The sequence below is a fragment of the Artibeus jamaicensis genome, unplaced genomic scaffold (genome assembly GCF_021234435.1).
Source record: "Artibeus jamaicensis isolate MK-2021 breed Jamaican fruit bat unplaced genomic scaffold, CSHL_Jam_final scaffold_3307, whole genome shotgun sequence".
Taxonomy (NCBI): domain Eukaryota; kingdom Metazoa; phylum Chordata; class Mammalia; order Chiroptera; family Phyllostomidae; genus Artibeus; species Artibeus jamaicensis.
The window spans coordinates 5,297,871-5,320,941 of NW_026522040.1; the positions used below are offsets into that span (position 1 = coordinate 5,297,871).

Below are 23,071 nucleotides of genomic sequence, written 5' to 3' on the forward strand. Positions count from 1 at the left end.
ATAATAATATTGGCATTTGGGTTACTTTCCTCCTCATCTTTTTCATTTAAAGATATTGGCAATGTGTATATTTAAAGATAGTGGCAATTATACTGTATACAGTTGTGGACCCTGTGTTTTTAAATGTAACATTGTTTCACAAGCATTTTCCCTGTTGCTTCCTAGCTTTTCATAGCTATCCTTATAACAGGGAATAACATATCATTAAGTAAATGAACAGTAATTTAGTTAATTTAACTATCTCCTTATACTGTTAGATGTTTAAACTCTTTCTTCTTAATATTATAAATATTATATCAATGTACATTTTCCTGTATATCTTCTTTTCCATATTTTAGATTATCTTCTCAGAATTGATTTTCAGAATTTTCAAAACATTAACTGTTCCAGGACATCAACATTTTATGGCTCTTTGTGTTCACTGCCAAATTGCTTTTCCAAGGCATTATATCAATGTACAGTCCCAATAATGGTGTGTGAGAGGAACAAACCTCATTGCACCCTTGAAAACATTGGATTATTACATTATTAATTGTTTCTTACAGCTTCAGTTGCTGGGCCATGATAATAAACAAGTAAATACCTAGCATGTCAGACAGCGATAAGCACAATGACGAACAGCAAAGTGGGGAGAGGGAAAAGCAGTGGGGGCTAGCCTGTTGGTGGCTGCCACTTTATACAAGATGATCGGGAAAGACTTTCTAAATAGGTGGCATTTGAATAAGAGCTGAAGGGAGTAAGGGAGTAAGAGAAGAGACCTGTCTGAAAAAAAGGGGGCTTCTGGCAGAGAGAAAACACCAAGAAAAGGACTAAGTAAGATTCATGGTAAGTGGTCTTGGAGGAACAGCAAGCAGGCCAGTGTGGCTCCTGTGTCTTAAGAGGGGACAGGGAAGGAGACGAGGTCAAAGGGAAGGAGGGCAGCCAGGATCTGCAAGGTTTTATTGGCCACTGTAAAGGTTTTCCTTTTATTTGGTGTAGGATGGGAAGGCATTAAAGGGTTTTGGAGAGAGGGGAGTTAGGAACTGACCTGTGTTTCCTGTAACTGGCTGATGTGTTCAGAATAGGCTAATGTGGCCCAAACCAAACTCAGCCTCTCCCCCCACAAACTTTCTACAGCCTCAGCACCTCTCATGTCTGACCCATCCATGCTCAAAACCTCAGTCATCTTCTGCATCTTAAATCCAGTTGTCACTGGGCCCTGTCAATTCTTCCTCCAAAATTTCCCCTTGTCTGCTTTCTCTATCCATTCCCATTGCCAGAACCCTACCATAATGTTTTCTGGCTGATCTTCCAACCTTCTGTCTTTCTGCTCACCACTCAGAGCTGTCAGCAACCGTGAAAAAGACCCGATCAGTCTGCTCTTTAATGTGGCTGCCTCCCTTCCACCAATAAGGTCCAAATTCCTCAGAATGAAATTCAAGCTCTACCACATGATTCTAATCGGGAGGTCAAAACTTATCTCCTAGTTTTATTTGGAATTAACTGTGCCTTCCTGTCTAACAAGTTTCCTAAACTAGCTCTGCACTTTCTCACCATTCACCTTTGCTTACATTGTCTCCTCTTCCCTGTACCTTTCCTTCTAGCTCTACCCAGAAACCCCACCCATACTTCCAGGACCATCCCAAACAGCACCTTCTGCACAAAGTCATGCCCAGTCTCCCCTGCTGGAATTATGCTCATTTCCTTCTGTGCTTCCATAAGTTCTATTCCATTACTCATACACTCTGTGGCATATTATGCTATAGTTTGTGAATATGCTTTCTTTCCTTCTAAGTGAAAAGCACCCTAAGGATCCACATCTTATCCTATAGCATTTATTACAATGCCTTGAACATAATAGGTGTCCAATAAATGTTTGTGGTACTTAAATTCCCTAAGACCTTGTTACTAATTTGTTGTTGAAATACAATTAGACTTCAGGTCATCTGAATCCCAACACTATTCTATCTTTCAGACTCTCTATGGTTCATTATTATCTTATCTGAAGTATATTTGAAACTGCTAAGGAATATTAAGGAAGGATGACTAAGCAGAAAACAAATGCTGGAATTTATTTTTCATGTAGCTATTTAAACCAAAGTAAAATGAATTCAGGTGCACTAAAATTTTGACACCAAATTTAAAAATAAAAATGAAAAAACATAGTACATAGACGTCTAGAGAATTTTAGGCTCCTACAGTTTGATTTTTGAGCTGCACTTAATTTTTTAGGAGTCAAATTGCCATATTTCTGGGTAGTCTGTAAATTTGGAGTCTGGGGAGGAAAACAGAAACAAAATTGTGATTTCGCTTAATAGCTTTCAGCAACATTCTAGCTTCTAAGACTGCGAGAGGGTTTAAACATTTGGGATGAGACTCTGAGGCATAAATCCTGAATGTACCAATTCTTCCCATTTGGAAAAACAGCTGAAAGGACTAGTCTTCCAAACCGGGCTTCCCCTTTGGTATTTGAAATGAAATTATACCCATGATACATGGTATGCATAAGTATATGTAACACAAAGGTAAAATTAAGTTATAGCATCTAAAAGATGGTAATAGCATTAATATGCACGCACACAAGTTCTTTGTGAGTGACGGCTGGTGCTGATGCCTTAGGAAAAGGAGGGCACGACTGCGTTCAGACCGAGGTCTGTTCAAAAAGTATCCAGCCACGCACTATGTAAAGTAGAGACACTAATTGAAGAGGATACAAGAAACGCTGTACATAGGACAGTGATGCTTCAATCTCCTTCAGAGTAGGCACCTTGCACAATTCTCTCCATTGCCATCAGCTGCCGCATCGTATTTCCCTGAATCTCATCAACAGTCTGAAATCTCTTCCTTCTCTTTCAAAGGTGATTTTAGTTTGGGGAAAAGCCAGAAGCCACAGGGCGCCAAATCTGGGCACCAAAAAGCTCTGCATGAGATGTGATGCAAAAACCGGAGCGTTGTCATGATGAAGCTGCCAATCACCAGTTGCCATAGCTGTGGCCTTCTGAATCAGTCAAATAGTTTTTGTGAAGGAATGTTTAAGCTTTACACAAAATTTGATGCAGATTCGTTGCTCTACTGGCTCAGTCATTTTGAATGTGATGGCCACACAGTACACAAGTTCACTCAATGGCGTCTATTGCCCCCGCTGAGTAGTACAGTGAAGTCATCATTGTTCAGTCATGTACATTCCTGTCCACTCTCCTTGGCTGCCAGGTTACATCAATGTCACATAAACTGTTCTCATTATATTAACAATGGTTGGAATTTCTCTGGACAGACCTCGTATTTTGGAAAATAATTTTAGGTAGTGGGGAAGAAAGGAAATGAAAAGACTTTCTCTCCTATACAGTCTTGCCTTCTCTCCATTACAACTTAGACAGGGGCAGCATTGCTATGAAAACATCCCATTGAGGTTTTTCATAATTTCAAGTGAAATGGGATGAAATTAAAGTTTTACATTTTACAGGGAAAAAAGGACAAAGCTGAAGCGCTGATTCTTCTCACTCTACTCCATCTCACTCTGAGTGATGCAGTAGCGACTGACCTGTGACCCTGACGTGAGTGGTAATATGGAGCCATAGAAATGAAAGTAGCCTCTCAAGTAGTTTCATCAAACTTCTATCCTTGGCCAGTAAGCCCCAAACCATTACAAAGACTTAGTATTTAAGAAACTTTCCCACAGGCAATTTTCCCCAATACAACCCAAATTCTACCTCATGGAATGACGTGGACGGTTTTTCTTGTTCTCTGCAGTGGACACGTGAAACTGCTCTTAGGCACAGCTAATGATCATAACTGTTTCTCCAACACATGGGTGGTATTTCCGGACTAGGGGAAGACAGCACAGAGTAATGGGCAAGAATTCAGGCTTGGAGACAGACAGATTTGTTCTTAAGCCACAGATGTATGATCACAGGCAATTTACTTAAGCTCTCTAAGCCTCAATTTCCTCACTCATAATGTGGGAAGGATAAATACCACTCGGCTGATCAAATTACTGTAAAGAATAGTCTAGAACAAGTGTTATCCAATAGAGAAATATAATGCGAGTTGCAACTGTGAATTACATATGTAATTGAAAGTTTTCTAGCAGCCCCATTAAGAAAGGTAAAAAGAAACAGGTGAAATTAATGATAGTAATATACTTTACATAACTGACATATCTAAAATATCATTTCAACATGTAAAAATATTAGTGAGATATTTTACGTTCTCTTTTTGGCACGACATCTTTGAAATCCAATGTGTATTTTACATAGATGGTTTATGTCAAGTCAGACTAACCACATGTCAAGCACACTTGGCCACTGGCTACCTTGTTGGAGAGTGCAGGTCTAGGAAAAGGCTGTAAAGCATTTAGCCACTCATCATACTGGGCATGTAGTGGACCCTACAAAGTTAGGTATTCTATTAATATCATTAACGTTATTCTTAGAGAGCTGTGTGATCTTCTCAAAGCCTTCTCTTCTCTTCTTGGCTCTATCTGTGGTTGCTCTTAGGTGCACTGGGAGAAACTGGGTTGCTCAAGCCTGAGCTCTCCACTTATTTCAAGGGTGACTTCCTCATGGTCACACTCCATGTATCCTGTGGCGGGGGCCCTGAAAAGTGAGATCTGCATGCAGACTATATCCCTGGAGTGCCAGTGACATATTGAACCCCAAGAGACAGGCTCCACCACCAATCTGCCACCATCTCATATAAATATAACAGGACAGGGCATTTGCCACGGCAACTGCTTGCTCCTACATTTTGTGCCTTACAAGCTGCAAGATGCTATGCAATACACTGTGCTCAAAAGTTGATTTGATAAGTTAAACACAGTTAACCATATGACCCAGCAATTCCACTAAGTATACCCAAGAGAGTTTAAAGCATATGCTCACACAAAAACGTGTACATGAATGTACACAGCAGTATTATCTACAATAGCCAAGAAGTAGAAACACACATGTTCACCCACTAATGGATGGATAAACAAACGTGGAATATCTACACAACGGAAAGTCATTCAGACCAGAAAGGAATGAAGGGCTGGTACCTACTGCAACCACAGAGAAACCTTGAAAATATTATGCCGAGTGAAAGAAGCCAGTCACAAAAGGCCACATGTTGCACGATTCTGTTTATGTGAAATGTCCACCATGGGCAAATCCATAGTGACAGAGGCCAGATTTGTGTTTCCAGGCACTGGGCGGAGGAGACAGCTGAGAGTATTTGCTGACAGGAATGGTGTTTCGTTCTGAGGTGATGGAAATGTTCTGGGGTTAGATAATGACAGTGATTGCATAATATTGTGAACGTACTAAAAACTACTGAGTTGTGTTTATTTTTATTTTCATTTAGTGATTTTAGAGACAGAGAGAAAGGGAGAGCGAGATAGAGAGAAACATCCATTTGTTGCTCCACTTATTTATGCATTCATCAGTTGATTCTTGTATGTGCCCTGAATGGGGATCGAACATGTGACCTTGGTGTATCAGGATGAAGCTCTAACCAACTGAGCTACCCTGTCAGGGCTGAGTCGTTCTTTTAAAAAGTTGATTTATGCCCTGGCTGGGTTGCTCAGTGGGTTGAAATGTTGTCTCAGACACCAGGAGGTTGCAGGTTCAATTCCCTATCACAGCAGGAAGCAACCGATCGATGTTTCTGTCCCATTGATGTTTCTCTCACTCTCCCTACAGTGGATGAACGTATCCTCAGGTGAGCATTAAAAACAATAATAAAATTAAACTAAATTCTTAAAAGGTTGATTCATTGTTCTAGGGAAGCATAGTCAGAGAGACAAGTACTGCCAGAGCCCCAGGATAGGGAATCATGTGTAAGACTTTAAAAATATATCACCTAGCAGAACCACAGAAATGGAGATCACATGGAGGGTTATCAACAGGGGAGTGGGAGGGGGAGAAGGGGGGAGAAGGTACAGAGAATAAGTAGCATAGACAGTAGATAGAAAATAGACAGGGGGGAGGGCAAGAATAGTATGGGAAATATAGAATCTAAAGAACTTGTGACACATGGACATAAATGAAAGGGGGGAATGATGGAGGAGGGGGGTGCAGGGTGGAGGGGAATGAAGGGGGAAAATGGGACAACTGTAATGGCATAATCAATAAAATAGATTTTTAAAAAAGAATAAAAAATATATATATCACCCATGCCCAAAATATTACTTGATAGCATATCGTCTTAAACTAAAGTGTACCTAAATCAGGCCTCTCCTTCCCATAAATTAAAATGGTTTTACATTTAATGTGAACTACATATTGACTACTAAGAGGGCACAAACCTCAAGGATACACATACATATACACATGTCCACAAACATAAATGCACGTAAATGTGCCAGAACCTTCTGAAAGAATGTCCCCGCTGTTCCTTTGTACCTGTCTCGCAGCATGCCCATCTGACCCCAGGGTGTCCCCACACCTCCCCTGGGGCCCCCACCTACTGTGTGACGGCGGAATGCAGCAGTTAAGGGATGGGGCCGGACACAGCCGGACAGCCTGCGTTCAAGTTCAGGTCTCACTACTCTCTAGTTTTGTGACCTTAAACAACTACCTACCTCCTCTGTGCCTCAGTTTCCCTTTACAATGGGGATGATAAGAGTGCCTGGGCTTATTTCTGGGATTAGGAAAGTTACAATATAAATATATTGTATGTACAATATAAATAGAATATAATACAATATAATATAAGCATACAATATAAAGTGCTCAGAAGAATGCTCAGCCTATAGTAGATACTTTACAAGTGTTTTCTAAATAAAAATAAATCAATAATTAAAACCCTGTGTCCCCCGCCTACTAACCTTGCTTGAACATGCTTTCCCTCTTTCTAGAACATTCTTTTCCCATGATAGCTCCTCTCTTCTCTTCCTTCAGTACTTTGTTCAGTTATGGCCTCAGCAACCCTGATTATTCTACCCCATCCTGCCCCCTTCTTATTTATTTCTGTTGGAAGCATTTACTTTTTAATATACTAGATGATCATTTGCTTATGTATCTTGTTTGTGACCCATCAGCTCCAACCAGAAGGCAAGAATCTTATCTGCCTGTTTGCTACTCAACCCTGAGCACCTACGACGGTGGCTGTCACAGAGAAGGCACCTCACTGTTTTCTGAGTGAACAGTGGTTACTTCGGGGACCCAGTGGCACTGGGATTGGAATGGGAGCGAGATGTAGCTTTCCCTAAATGCCCTTTTGCACCATTTTACATTTTACCACATGCTTAATTTCCTTCACAACAAGGAAAAGTGAGACACAAAATAATGGGAATAAAAGGGTATGTGGACCTGAGGGAGAAGCCAGTAGCACAAAGCAGTAAGACTTCAGGTGTCCATGACCAGGAGAGGATTCTAGAAGAAAGGCCGCCTTCAGGCCTTACCCCTGAGCAAAAGTGGAATGACTCCTCAGAAATGGCACACAGCCCTGGGCTTGAAGCACAGCATGTACACAGGACAGCAAGGAGTCTTTAAAAGACTGCTTTCCATTGTGCAATACGTGCCCTGTACCTATGGGTACAATGAGAAATTTTTCCATGGCAAAAAGCCTATTTCCAGGCACAGTAAACAGAAGTGTTTGCACAGGGCTGTTTGCCCACTTCCACCGCTGCAGCACAGACAGGCAGGTGGCCTCGGTGCCTGGGAGTCCTTGGGCAGGAACAACTGATCTGTGTCCACAGTCATCCTGGACACAAGGGCCCTTCCTCATTCCCTAACAGACCCTCTGGAAGCCGATAAAGATGACAGGATCCCATACAAGAGCACGGGACTTCCAACGAACTATTCTGTAAACTTACCCAACTGGTTTGGAGTAAAACTCTGCTCTAAGTTACCTTTGGGGTCCCCCACCTCTCTTTTTAGTATCTCCGTTTCTGTCCCCTTGCTCACTACTTCTCTGTTCCCTCCTGTCAGGAGACCAACTGATAAGTCGCTAGCCCCTAGGATAATGTATTGTCCATTCTACAGGTTTTTGCCTTTAAAAAATGGCCAATAGGAAAGAAATAATAATGTTGACGTTATTGATAATAATGAGGATGATGACAGCCATAGCTGACGGTAGCAGTTATTGTTTACTGAATATTCAATAAACACGGATACGATTTATCTTACTGAATCCTCCCATAATCTAATGAGGTAGGCGTGACCATGCCCATGTTATAGATGAGGAATGAAAAGTCACATAGCAAATGGCAGATAAGGCGTTTTGAAGAACTGTCTCTAAAATGTTTGCACTAAGGAATTGTATCATATCATTCAAACAAATGAATTTATAAGGTGGGAACTTTGACCTTGTAGAGACAGAGCTGAGAAGAGTCAGATAATCACAGCAACCCTGAGCAGCAATGAAATTGACCAACGAGGCTTGAAACTTCTAAACAAATGCCTGCCTAGGTTCAGTCCTGACTAACAAGCATGAGACTACCTGGGGCAAGTCACATAACCTCTGTGTGTTTGAGATGGTTGTTGAGATGGTGAGATAATGCCAGTTAAGTGCTTGCAACAGTGTGTGTGTGTGTGTGTGTGTGTGTGTGTGTGATTTAGATGCCAGATATTTTCATCGCTATAAATCCCTACTATCAGAACAATTTATTTCTAGCTTCCAAATAACACAAGTGATTTTCAACTGATTTTATAATGTAGTTGTTGATCCATTTTCTATAGGTTCTTACTAAAAAGGTAATATAACAATAGGAGTTCAAAGGGAATCACTACAAATCCCATTTCTCTAACAGCAATTATTATTTTAAAATTATTTTATTTTATTTTATTTATTTGTCTTTAGAGGGGAAGGGGAGGAGAGAGAGAGAGAAATATCAATGTATGGTTGCCTCTCATGCGTCCCCTGCTGGGAACTGGCCTGCAACCTAGGCATGTACCCTGACTAGGAATCAAACTGCAATCCCTTAGTTTGCAGGCCTGCGCTCAATTTACTGAGCTACACCAGCCAGGGTAGCAATTATTTTTATTTTTGCATATTGCCTTCAACTTTTGTAAATTCTGAGAAGTTACACAAAGACCACAGTATACTGAGTCATTTTGGATTTTTATCTCACTTCATTACAAACCAGCTGTTAGATCTCAGGGGAGTCCCATCTTGCCTTAGTTTCCCGAAGGATAAAATGAAGACACAGGACCAGATGGTTGTTAAAATCTCTCTAGATCTCACAGTCTATGATTTTTATCTATAACCTGCTTTCTTAATATTTAAGATACATGTAAGAAATATTTGCCACATTAGTTACCATTCTAAACAATGGGAAATAAAGTTTCATGTAGTAGATTCTGCAACTGTAAGGTTATAATTAATCCCCCCCAAGGAATTTCAAAAGTAGTAACCAAATTACCAAAAAGCTATAAAAGTTAATATTTCAATATGTTCATGATATATACATTTGCAACTAAAATATTGGCAATTCCATACATTAGTTATAAATAAGCATTTAGTTTGACAGGCCAGTCTAATCTTCATTGATGTACAGTTATTAATTCAGAACATAAATACAAAAATGGTACTTTGGTATATTTTTTTCATGTGGTATTATTGATTTCTAAAGTTTCTCTACAAAAGCATCAGGAAGAGAAAAACAAAGAAGAAGAAGGAATGACTCTACCTGACTTAGTTCATGTTGACAGAAACACATCTGCGTAAATGTCTAAAATGTCTGTAACTATTAGTGGGATGAAGCAATGCCTCTCCCGCACTGCCGCTTGGCGTGTAACCTGTTATAACCTTTCTGGAGTCATTTGACAATAGTAATCAAGAGCTTAACTATGCTCCTACCCTCTGGCCAGGTAATTCCACTCACAGGAATTTATACTAGAGAATAATAAGTGCACAAATGCTTTGTTGCAGTATTAACATAGAACTGTAAAGATTTGTAAATAATCTAAATGTCTAGAAATAGAAGAATGTCTAAGTAACTGATGTCACACACAGTATATCAAATATACATGTACATAAATGTATATACATTTTTATTGCTTTTAGAGAGAGAAACATCGATTTGTTGTGCCACTTACTTATGCATTCATTAGTTGATTCTTGTACATGCTCTGACAGGGGATCAAACTTGCAACCTTGGAGTATTGGAATGATGCTCTAACCAACTGAGCTACCTGGCCAAGGCTACATGTGTATACATTTATGATTTATATGTATATGTGGGTGGACATTTTTCCTCCCTCAGCCAGATCATGATGTAGATACCAAGGGTCCTTACAGCTACTGGATTAGTCACTATTTCTAGGTCTTTTTAGTGAATAGAGGAGCTAAAAAATACATATGTACTTTTATATATGCTTCATGAGTTTCTATCACTAACTTCTAATACAAAATTCAGAACTTCAGGGTAATTAGCTAAACTTTTCTTTTAAAAAAATCCATATTTTCTCCCTCCCATGCTGAGAATCCTGGTTCTCAAGTTCACCGAGCATGATAGAATTAGGATATCCTATAATTAATATTTGCTTGTCCCTTATTCCTCAGGCTAGCAATATCAACATGACCAGCAGCAATGCGATGACCAGGAACTGATGAGAAGTGTTCCACAGTTCATTCTGTTTTCAGGGCGCACCACACGATGACTATGTCAGTCACATTAAGGTTTCTCAAACTAATGCTCTGTATGCTAACAACTGGGTACACAATTAGGCTTTTTAAAAAATAGAAATTGCATTTTAAAATAAATATTTTTATAATTAGGTAAAATATCTACATGATTCCAAAGTCAAATTGATGAAAAAAGGTAAATTTTAAAAAGTCTAGTTTCTATCACTGTCCCTTCCACTTCTTTCCTTTCCACCTCTTATAGGCAACTATTATTTTGTTTGCTCTTTAATATAGGCAAATATATGGTCTGCATATGTATATATATAAATGCATGTAAATATATATTTATATCCATGTTTACATAAATGATAGCATCCTGGACTAATTTTCTCCTAGTTGCTGTTTTACTTACAATATATCCTAGTGATCAATCCATAGAAATATATCTAAAGATTCTTAATTCCATTTTGTAGCTGCACAGAATTCCACCATGTAGCTGTACCACATTCTGTTCAACCATTCCTCTATTAATAGATTGTTCGTTTCCAGTCTTTTGCTATTATGGTTTCGGTCCTATGGTTTTGTACATATATATACTTAAGTCCATCATCTCATACCAATAGCAGGGGAGCTATCACAGACTATTAGGGTCATGTCGAAAGAACTGAGGAGCCAATTTGAAGATGCTACTACAGGCCAAATAGGGATAATTTCAGCATTAATAAAAAATAATAAATAAAATATTGAGTTACAATGTTTCAATTAATGAGTTTAAATGATAATTAAAAAACAAAACCAAGAAAACAAAACACCTACTTGGCCATCGTTGGCATGTGCCAGAAATAAACTCAAGGAGTGATAGGATTAAAATATCACTAGTTCGAGAGCCTTGATAGACTAATGAATCTAGGTGACATCATAAAAGAAGACATGATTATACATTATGCCCTTCCCAATGACAACACACAAAACTACCTGTGAGCAGTCTTGCCAAGAAACCAATCTGAATCTTATAAAGCCGAAAGATAGTTTTAAGAAACTCAGAAGACAGAGGAACACCTCCACCACACAATGGGGATGCAAGTAGGGAAATCCAGCGTCCATGAAGCTCTCTGCTGGACAAACAACTTGGTTTCTTCAACAAGTAAATTACAGTGGAAACCCACATGTATTTGAACAGATTTAAAAGACATATTAACCAAGCTCAGTACTGTATGTGAACCTTATCGGAATTCAAATTTATAAGATCATTGAAAATTTGAACGTAGACCGAATATTTCACATTATTAAAAATTTTTTCTTCCCTTCTCCTGGCCCCCTTCCATTTGGCAACCATCAGCTTGTTCTCTATATCTACAGGTCTTTTTCTGTTTTGTTTGGCTTATTCATTTATTCTGTTTTTCTAGATTCTACAAATAAGTGAGGTCACATTCTTTGTAATCAGGAAAAAGTTATTTAAAAAGAAACACCTTTTAGCTGTTTAACAATATCATTTTCATCATTCAAATAGAATTCACTCGTCATGCAGTGAATAAAATTACTTTGTATGTTTTCAACATAATTGGGCAAAACAATTTATTCAATATTTAATTATATTTAGTCTTGATTAGGTACCAATACTCTTTCATGAGGTTTGGAAATTCTGTCATTTAATATAATAAAATGATCTTAAAATTATTGCTTAGGAGTAAACAGTTAATGTTTTTTTCTCCTTCTTACATAACACAAAAACAACTGATCCAGTTTGGCATAAACTTTCTCCTCCAAAGTCATCTTTGTGCTGAAATTCAGGACCTCAAATTTCAGTCAAATAACTTGCAGATGAGACAGAGTTCCTTAACACAATTTTATTGTAATTTTACTACAGTGTTAGTTCCTGGTAACTTGGGAAAATCCTTTTTCCACAGTTAAAGAGGTCGGGTGAATGCTTCTGTCTCCTACTTTCTAATGCGCAGAGAGAACAGGGAGTTTAAATGACTCCTTTTCTATTGCCGAAACAAATGTAGAGTCATGACAATAGGTGCAATTAATGCAAAAGAGAGTTAATGGGTATTTTTAGCATATTAATAGTTAATAGTGGTACTGTAGGGTTTGTCATTCAATTATGAGAAAATTAGTCCTTAAGATCTGTAAAATTTTAAGCCAAGTTACAAAAACAAGTATGTTTTGTAATTACATGTAGACATTTAATTATATAATCATCTGAATCTTCTTTAATCAGATAACAGTCTCTTCTTCATTTATTTTGAAAGACATTTCACTTATACAATTTTCTTTCTTCATTCCTATGTAATTTTCTCCTGAAGAAACCATAGTCTGATCTTGTTATGAAATATATTAACAGATTATCATTAAAGCAACATTATATTCTGAATGTAGACTTTAAAACAAAGTTATGGGTAAGTGAAGTCATTCATTTAGAAGTGAAATTTTCTAATTAAAAAAAAATGGCCCATTTGTCCATTTGAATTCTGTGGATTGTGTTACGCTTCATATAAACTCAATCTGCATTTACAGCTATGTGCCAGGCTTTGTGTTACGTATTTTTGTATGCAATCTCAATTATTTCCTACAGACAATAATCCTATGAAATAGTTATTTTGGAGAGCGGTTAAGTTGCTTGTTCAAGGTCACACAATAATGTAGTTGGGCACAAATCGTGTGAGTTTATGAACACCGGTGATTGAGAGCATTTGTAGCAGCCCTTGGTTTGTGACAAGCTTTGCACAAGAAAGTACGTTCAGTCAGCTCAAGGGCTGGTAGTCATCTCTCTTACTGTAGAGTCAGGGTTCTCTGCCTCCCCTACACACTGAAAGATGTACCGGAAATGCAACGTGCTTCCTATCGCAGCCAAGGAGCTCCAGCAGCGATCGAGCCCCTCTCACGAAGAAACCAACCAAAAGGCATCAAGGAGAAGGGACAGGCCAATCTGTTCTTCACAGCAGCAAAGCCAAACTGGCTTTCTACCTCGATCTTTTAACTCATTTAAGAAGGCTCAGACATCTTTTAAGCCTGGGAGTACACTGTGTTTTGATTTGGTGACCAGCAAACTAAAAGTCAACCTGAGAAAGTTGATTTCTTGACCTATTTTCATCAAGGGTCACTTGTTTCATCCCAATGGACTCAAAGCTAAGAATTAAAAACCCCAACTTTAGTAAATTATATGTTTGAAATACCGAGAGTTCTAATTAGACGTCGTACATCCCAAATGCCAGTAGAGCCCACTTTATTCATTTACTCATAACTCTATGAAAAACTGTTTGTTTGGGATGTGGTTTTTAAAAAGCAATTTACCTTCAGGCTGAGTTAAAGAATGGAACATGTGAGAAAAGAATTTTCCAGCTTTTGTTGACTCAGTGATGAAAAGGAAAAATATGTTTATAAAAATTTGGCTGCTTGGTAACTCAAAAATAATTGATCTAAGAACCTTGAAATTTTGCATGTTAAAGGCTAAGTCCAATTACAAATTTCAAACATAATTTTCCAGTGCAAACCCTTGTTCTAGCTTCTAACACTACAGAAGCATTCTGATGGGCATCAGCTAGGCATCAAATTATTAAGTATTCCTATAAAGTTGTGCTTGAAGTTACTACTGGAATATTTTATTTGTGGAAACATAAATACAGTTACACAATACCTTGGAAGTAGACTTGAACTAAAGGATCTTAAAAATAAATAGGAACAACAAAAATAAAACATGACTAACTCTCCTACCACCATCAAAACAAATGTTTCCAAGGACTTGAAGCCAAGAACTAACAGAAATCCATAAACACAAAGGCCAAGAGAATCTGTTGAATCCACTAGGTCTCTTTATATGTGACACATCAAAATTCTAAAAACCAAATTAAAAAACCCACCTGCTTTGAAGGAAAAAATGTCAAAGAACATTGACCTTTTCTGCTTCTCCACTACCACAGGAATCCCAGCTTGCAGTTGATTTTAAAATTACTGAATCTCCCAAAACTGTGGAAGATGGATGTCTTAAAAGTGTAGTAGGTTTGATCGCATAGGTCATATCCACATTAGTGAGGTTGTAATTACCAAGGGAAGGGTAATCTAGTTCATCCATTTTAATAACCAATTCTTTGTCAGATTTGCCACGGAGCCAATGCAACTTAATTATTAAGGCACAATCGTATTAGATAGAACTATTTTTCAATCCAGGAGTTTTTATTATGGAGAGAAAGCTGGAGCGATTTAGGCAATTGTGTGCTTCCTTTCTCCTTTCCTCCATTCTTGTTTATCTATAAGGTATTGAACTGAACTTCTTACACTCTTAATGTTTCACATCTTGCTGTTTTCTTTTGGAAAAATTTGAACTAGATTTTTAAAAGCTGCAGGGTAAGTGTTGGTGGCTTGTTCCCAGACTGCCGATTGGAGAATGACAGACCAAATTCTGGCTGCCCAGAGAAACCCTGCACACACAACAACTATTGCATCGTCCGGATTTTATCGGACCTCTCCTTGTATCCACGCACACACCATTTCTTTTCATTTGGTTGCAATATTGCTAAAGGGCATGGTCACTTGAAAGGAAGCTGAACTTGGAGTCAGAATCCATGGGTGAGTTCCAGCTCTTCAGAGCAGCAGTTAAAGGCAATTTAGTGCAGTGGGTAAGTGCGTGCCTGCTAAAGCCACATTCCAGCTATGTGACTCTAGGCGAGTTATGTAAAGCTTGTGCCTCAGTCTTCTCATTTATAAAATGGTGATGATATCAGTAATGACCTCATAGAATTGTTGTGAAGGTTAAATGTCTTAATGGGGCTTAGAACAGAGCCTCGGGTATCCTAAGCACTCAATAAATGTCAGTAATTATTGTTACTAGCTACATGACCTTGGGGAACTCACCTTACTTCTATGAGACTCTATTTCTTCCTACAGAAAGCAATCAGAACGTCACACGATCTTTATGAAGACCGAATAAACTCACACAACGTAGGCGACAATCATTTTAAAAAAATGTATCCAAGTATTAGACAACTCTTTCAATCAACTAGAATTAATTCCTTTCTGCTCTATGCTTCTATAATACTTAAAAAACATACACATACACATGTAACACACACATACACCTGCTGTAGCACTCATCACATTGTATCATAAGAAATTGCTTACCTGTCCATGTCCCCCACTAACAGTGCATCCTCTGATTCCCCTCTGCACTCTCAGCACGTTGGCCATACCTGGTACAGGACAGGTACTCAATAAATATTTGTCCAAACGACTGAGCAGGAATTCTCAATTCTCACTTTTACTTGCCAAGAATGATGAATTATCACTTTCTGCCAAGTGTCCTCAGCAGACCACCCAAAAATGTGCTTGTTTTTCCTCAGCCACAATATACTGAGATTCTATCATTTCACATGCAGCTGTGTGGTTGCATCCACTTATTCCTTTTACTTAATAAATAATTATTGAGCATGTATCCTGTGCTAGATCCTATGCTGGGCTCCATACAGTATGCCACAAGTGGCAAGTGCCCAGGCTAATTTAATTCCCACATACTGTATTGGAAGGACCTATTTACTGTTGAATCATTTATGGCTGAAGATAAGTTCCTTGGTTCGATTACTTCCAACAGAATCTTAGGGTAGGAACAAAATGGTTTTTCAGAAGTGGTAGCCCTTACAGAATCATAAAGGTTGGGGATCCGACTGCCTAAGTTCAAATTCTTGCTCTGTTTTGTACAGTAAATCCTTGGACAAATTACTTAATCCCTTTAAATCTCACTTTTCTTGCCTGTAAGATGGAGCTAGTAGAACTGATGTGAGTATTAATAGCAACTGATATTAATTGCTTATTACAATATTTACCAAATTGTAAGCACTTGTAAGTGCTTTCTACTGTGATTAATCGAATCCAATACGCTGGTGTTTTAACTTCCATCACAAATGCATTCAGTGAGTGGGGCATGCATGCTCAGCTTCTGCTTGAATTACCAACAGGGTTAGGACACTTACGACCTCCAGCAGTTGTCTACTTGATTGCTGGGAAAATCTAATTGTTGAAAATTCTAGTGGCTTGTAATATATGTGCTTACACCTTTCACTCAGGGGTCCTTGATCTGTCATTCAGGATTACCTAAGAGCAGTCGAATCTCTCCTCCCCAGTATAGCTCTTGCCCTCCTCCTCACACACCCACACACAATCTGAGCTCCTTGAATCATTTCTGCTATGACACTGATGACCAGATCCCTTAATGATTTTAATTATTTATTTTTAGACAGAGGGGGAGGGAGAAAAGAAGAGAGGGAGAGAAACATCAATATGTGGTTGCCTCTCGTGTGCCCCCAACTGGGGACCTGGCCCGTAACCCAGGCATGTGCCCTGACTGGGAATTGAACCAGTGACACTTTGGTTTTGCAGGCCATTGCTCAGTCCACTGAGCCACACCAGCCAGGGCATCCTTTTTATTCTTCTTGAAAAATCGTTTGCTTATCAATGTCTCTCTAAAGATTGAAAATCCAAATTCATGAAACATAACCAATGTGGCCTGATCACCAGTGAGTACTAGAGAACTACTTTCCCACTTGCACACTCTGTTTCTATTAATACGACAAAAGATTGATTTTTTGGAAGTTATATCACACTGTGTTAATTCATCATCTACTCATAATCAACGGGAGACTAAAGCTTCCTATGTGAGCAATTGTAGGCCATCTTGCCCTCTACCTGTACTAGTCCAATTGAAGTTTGGGATCTGTGAGTACTTTATATTTGTCCTCATTGACTTTATATTGTCCAATGTGATTCATCATTATATTTTGTCATGCTTTGCAGGGCAGGGGAATTCTGATTGCAGCACCCAATGCTGCAATCAGAATTTGTTATTTGTTATGCCTTCTAGTTGTCTGTCATCTCTAGATTTGTTCAGCATACCATCAATGTTATCATCTTTGTCAGCAATAAAACATTAAGGAGACAAGGCTGCAAAGCAGACTTGCATAGATCCTTAGGTATGCATCAGACTCTTAAATTTTTAAGACATCATTTATTTAATCAACAAATATTTACTGAGTGCCTACCATATACCCAGTGTTAAGCACATAGTGGCAAAACACACACACACACAAACCCGAACACCAAAATCCCTGCCCCCATGAAGCTTACATTCTAAAAGAGGAAATAAAGAATAAACAAGTAAGAAGAGAAATACATAATGCTGAGTTTTTTTAAGTGAAAAACAAAGCAGCTAAGGGGCTAGGGAAGGTTACTACCAGCCCCTTAGTGGGTGGATGGAGTGAGGGGTTGTCCATAGGCAGTAAGGACAATGCAGAGTTGTTTGAACTTTGAGTGCACCGCTCATTTCCTGCATTCTTAGTGTGCGTCTGGCCCCAAAGGTGTCCCAGAGTGGGCTGCAAGTATTTCTGATTTCTCAAAACTCACTTTTCTCTCTGTGTGGTCATATTAGGAAACAATTGAGAGATTAATCATGGGGAATTTAAATAGTCACAAAATAAAAAAGAAAATTTGAAAGGACATAATTCCTTTAGAGACTTCACTACATTTCTTCACATGCATGGGACATTCAAACACTGCGAGGCCAGCTAGGCTAGCCGGGAAGCTGGTCACAACTCCTGATGAGGACACCAGAGAGAGGATTTTTAAATTACTGCTCTACAAGGATAGTATATAGTGGGAGACAGAGGAAAAACAGAAAAGCTGACACGTACCTTATTTGAATCCCCATGTTCTCAAGTATGGAGTGGGTTATAAATCCAATCGTTTATGGAAAGTCAGGAAGATGGAGTGCGTGGGCGACCCAAACATGGCTCAGCGGGTCTGGAGGCTGAACTCTGGAAAAGAAGTCCGTAAGGGATGGATTTGAAATCTACCTCTATTATCCACTCTCTGCTCGTGGTTCTAACGTTAATAAATTCTTCTAAATAGTTTCAGACAATCTCCAAATAGTTGGCATGTTGGAGGGACTTGATAGACCTTCATTTAGTACAATCCTAACTGCACCCTCGGATTGGAAATTTATTTTATATTCTCAGTTGACATTCAACACTATTTTATATTAGTTTCAGGAGCACAGCACAGTGGTTAAAGAATTATATAATTAAAAATGATCCTCTCCAATATGTCTACTCCCCACCGGGTACCATACATAGTTATTGCAATATTATTGATTATATTCCCTATGCTGTACTTTACAGCCCCATGACTATTTTGAAACTACCAATTTGTACATCTCGTACCTCACCTTTTTCATCCAGCCCTGCCCCAACCATCTCCCAGCTGACAACCATCAGTTTGGTTTGTCTTCTGATTTATGAGTCTGTTTCTGTGTTGTTTTGTTCATTTGCTTTGGTTTTTAGATTCCACATGTAGGTGAAATTATATGGCACTGTCTTCCTCTAACTCAATTCATGTAACATAACACCCTCTAGGTCCATTCATATTGTTACAGATGGTAAGGATTCATTTTTTTTTAATGGCTGAGTGATATCCCATTGTACACATGTACCACATCTTCTTTATCTGATCACCTATTGATGGGTACTTTGGTTGCCTCTATATCCTCACATTTTAACATTTATATTCATTCATTCCTTTATTGAGCAGCTATTTTATACCAAATACTTTCTTGGTGCTTGGAATGCAAAGGCGACTAGGAAAAATATGGTCCCTGCTTACAGGACCTTACAGCAGAGGGCAAGATAGAAAGAGAAAAGGCAGCTCTGAGAAAGCAGTGTGTCATGAAGAGAAAATCACCCAGAGCTCTAAGAGGGCCCTCTAGCCCAGACTTTGGCAGAATTGCAAGTTAGTGACTTCTCCATGAAGATCTGCAAGGCTGTGAAGGACTCTGTCCAATAAAGAGGTGAGGCAGGTCTCTGTCAGCAGATGAAAGTATTGCAGGTAACAGAAAGGGCCGTGCCTGCTGTGCATCTAGCACTAAAAATCATTCCGCACAGCTGAGGCAGGATGGTCAGAGAGGACCCTGGAAGGTACATGGGACTGATTATTCATAACCTTACAAGCCACATCATAGAGGAGGCAGAATTTTACTGAATTTTGTGATTGCTTGAATGCTTGAGTTTTAAAGGGAAGGAAGTCAAAGTTGCTGCTCAGATTTTTTATTTGAACAGCTGTATGGACAATGCTATTGCCTACTGACAGCAAAAATACAATACAAAACGGGAGAGATTTTGAGGAGAGGACAAGTTCGGCCTTGGTCGTATTTGGTTTGATTCCTGGGGGACATTTGCAGGGTACCAGTAGGAAGTTTGATCTGGAAGTCTGAGGATACAGGTTGAGGAATCACCAGGATACAACAAACAATGAAAGAATCTGCAGGGATGAAAGAGATACCCTGGGTGAATGTCAGGGAAGAAAAAGGGGACGAGGGTAGGAACACCAAAGCTTAATGGATGCACAGAAAAGAGATCCTTTTTTTTAACTCTTTATTTTTTAAAGTATATTTTAGTGATTATCCTATCACAGTTGTCCCATCCCCCTCTCTTATTCTTCTCTGCCCTGCATACTCTCTCCCACCCGAATTACCTACCCCCAATACTCACACCCACCTTAGTCCATGTCCATGGGTCATACATTTAAGTTCTTTGGCTTCTCCATTTCCTTTACTATTCTTAACCTCCCCTTGTCTATTTTCTACTTATGATTTATGCTACTTATTCCCTGTACCTTTTCCCCCATTTCTCCCCTCCCCTTCCCCACTGATAACCCTTCATGTGATCTCTATTTCTGTAATTCTGTTCCTGTTCTAGTTGTTTGCTTAGTTAGTTTTTATTTTTGTTTTTTTAGGTTTGGTTGTTGATAGTTGTGAGTTTGTCATTTACTGTTCATAGTTTTGATCTTCTTTTTCTTGGATAAGTTCCTTTAACATTTCATATATAAGGGCTCAGTGATGATGAACTCCTTGAACTTGACTTTATCTGGGAAGCACTTTATCTGCCCTTCCATTCTAAATGATAATTTTGCTGGATAGAGTCATCTTGAATGTAGGTCCTTGCCTTTTCATGAGTCTGAATACTTCTTTCCAGCTCCTTTTTGCCTGTAAGGTTTCTTTTGAGAAATCAGCTGATAGCCTTATGGGAATTCCTTTCTTTCCTCAGGCAGCTTTTAAGGTTCTTTCCTTATCTTTAATCTTGGGTGAAATAATTATGATGTGCCTTGGTCTGTGCTTCCTTGGGTCCAACTGCTTTGGGACTCTCTCAGCTTCCTGGACTTCCTGAAATTCTATTTCCTCTGCCAGATTGGGGAAGTTTTCCTTCATTATATTTTCAAATAAGCTTTCAATTTGTTGCTCTTCTTCTTTTCCTTCTGGCACCCCTATGATTCAGATGTTGGAATGTTTAAAGTTGTCCCAGAGGTTCCTAAGCCTCTCCTCGTTTTTTTGAATGCGTGTTTCTTCATTGTGTTCTGGCTGAATGTTTATTTCTTCATTCTGCTCCAAACCATTGATTTGAGTACTGGCTCCCTTACTGTCACTGTTGGTTCTCTGTATACTTTCCTTTATTTCACTTTGCATAGCCTTCACTTTTCCCTCTATTTTGTGGCCATACTCAACCAATTCTGTAAGCATTCTGATTACCAGTGTTTTGAACTTTGCATCTGATAGGTTGACTATCTCTTTGTTGCTTAGTTCTATTTTTTTCTGGAGCTTTGATCTGTTCTTTATTTTGGGCAATTTTTCTTTTTGTTTTGTTTCACCTGTTATGTAGTAAGGGGTAGAGCCCTAGGTATTCATCAGGGTGGGGCAACCCAAGTAGCTGCGTTGTGGCGCTGTCTGTGGTGGAGGGATCCAGGAGGGAACAGTCCCACTTGCTCAGCTCTCTGCCAGCTTTCAGTGACTTCCTCCACTACCTACAAGCAAATTGGGCCCTTATGGTGCTGATTCCTGGTTGGTGGGCTTGTGTACATTCTAGGATCCTGTGGATCTCTCCAATGAACTCTACTGTGAGGCTGGGAGTTTCTTCTGCTGCCACCTCAACCCCCACGGGTTTTTATAGTCAGAGGTTTTGAGGCTTTATTTCCCCACGCTGGAACCCTGGGTTGCCTGGTCTGTTTCACTCCCCAGTTGTTCCTCCCGGTTTGTCTGCACTTGAATGTGGGGCTGCCTGCTCTATCAGTCAGTGCCTCGCCTGGTCCACCAACTGCTGCCTTGCCGTCAGTCCTCTCTGCCCCAGCTGCCCATCTCTGCCCCTCCTACTGGCCTGGGCAAGTGTTTCTTCTTTAACTCCTTGGTTGTTGGACTTCTATTCAGTTTGATTTTCTGGCGGTTCTGGTTGTTTTTTGTATTTAAATTTGCCGTTGTCCATTAGGTTGTGTGAGGAGGCACAGTGTATCTACCTATTCCTCCATCTTGGCTTGAAAGCTGACCTCACGAAAAAAGAGATCTTTAAAAGAGAGAGTGAGGAGGTGCAGCCCAAGGGGAGAAGGGAAGCAGGGAGTGTGAAGTATCACAGAGGAAAAGGGAAAAGCAGGTTTTTGAGTAGATTTTGGCCAACAGAGGCAAATGCTATCAAGAAATTAAGTAAGAATCAAACAGAAGTGCCCGTAGGGTGAGCACCAAGAAGATATTTGGCCTGTTGGGCAAAAGGCAGGGTCACTGGAGGTAGAAGCCAGGTCACAGTGAGTTGAACAAATGGAAGCAATGAATGCAAATGACCGTTTTTAAATATTTGCCTTAAAAGTGGAAGAAGTAACCCTGGGATTTCTTTCCCAATGACAGAAAAATGGGGCCACCATGAAGTCTCCCTCAGCACCTCTACACTGACTTCACTGACTACATGGCAGTGCCTTTGGTGGGCGTGGCCTCTTTATTAAACAGGTGTCCCCAAACCAGTGCTGGATGTGGCGCAAACTAGAGTAAACCACGTCTGCCTTTTGTGCTATCCTCCTAAGTCTTCTTTGCACTTGCACCTTTACTGGGTTTATAAAGTCCACGTAGGCTTCTAGGACCAAAGGCCCGCTGCGTGTGTGAACGTGCACCTGAGCAGCCTACCAATGAAATGATCTTCACAGGTCAAAATCTGGTCAGAAGCGCTGTCACATTGTCATTACCACTCACCTATTGCCATAGCTCATGTACCGGGACAGTCAGAGGGAGGCAAGAGGAGTTTGGTCACCTTGGAGTGTGGAGCAGGCAGCTGGCCCCACAACTGGCAAGGCAACTGTCCAGGTAGGGGTGCTCTCTGAGAGCAAAATCCAGAAGTTAAAATAAATGTGTCAGGAGGAAAACAGATGACCACAACTGCTAGCAATGCTGAAGGTTCGTCCTAAGGAGTGAAGGTGAGCCAAGACGTAATGGATGAACACTGTAAGGGGTTTGGAGGAGGGGGAGGCGCAGGGGGCAGTCCAAGTGCAGGGACCAAAAATCAGAAGTTGGCTGAAGCTGTTATGCACACACAGAGGCCAGGTGCAATTATGCTGGACAGGTGTGTAAACCCCCACCAGCTCTGTTACTCTATGTCCTTCCACTGTGCTTTCAGTTCTCAAGCCTTCGGGATACAAAGTAAAGTTTCTGACATTCATAACAATCCCCCAAAGCATCCAATCTGTGGGCCACCTGTGT

General features: G+C 39.7%; 1 protein-coding gene across 3 annotated transcripts in view; it reads right to left on the reverse strand.

The window, feature by feature from the left end:
* MKLN1 (muskelin 1) overlaps positions 1-23,071 on the reverse strand; it is a 332,925-nt gene that overhangs the window by 287,054 nt on the left and 22,800 nt on the right. For all 3 annotated transcript variants that reach the window (XM_037165834.2, XM_053657127.1, XM_037165833.2), the window contains exons 2-3: positions 18,204-18,326; positions 15,646-15,713 (exon numbers count right to left, since the gene is read on the reverse strand). In XM_037165834.2, the coding sequence (XP_037021729.2) occupies positions 15,646-15,653 (8 nt within the window). In that variant the 5' untranslated portion in view covers positions 15,654-15,713; positions 18,204-18,326. The remainder of the gene's footprint in view (positions 1-15,645; positions 15,714-18,203; positions 18,327-23,071) is intronic.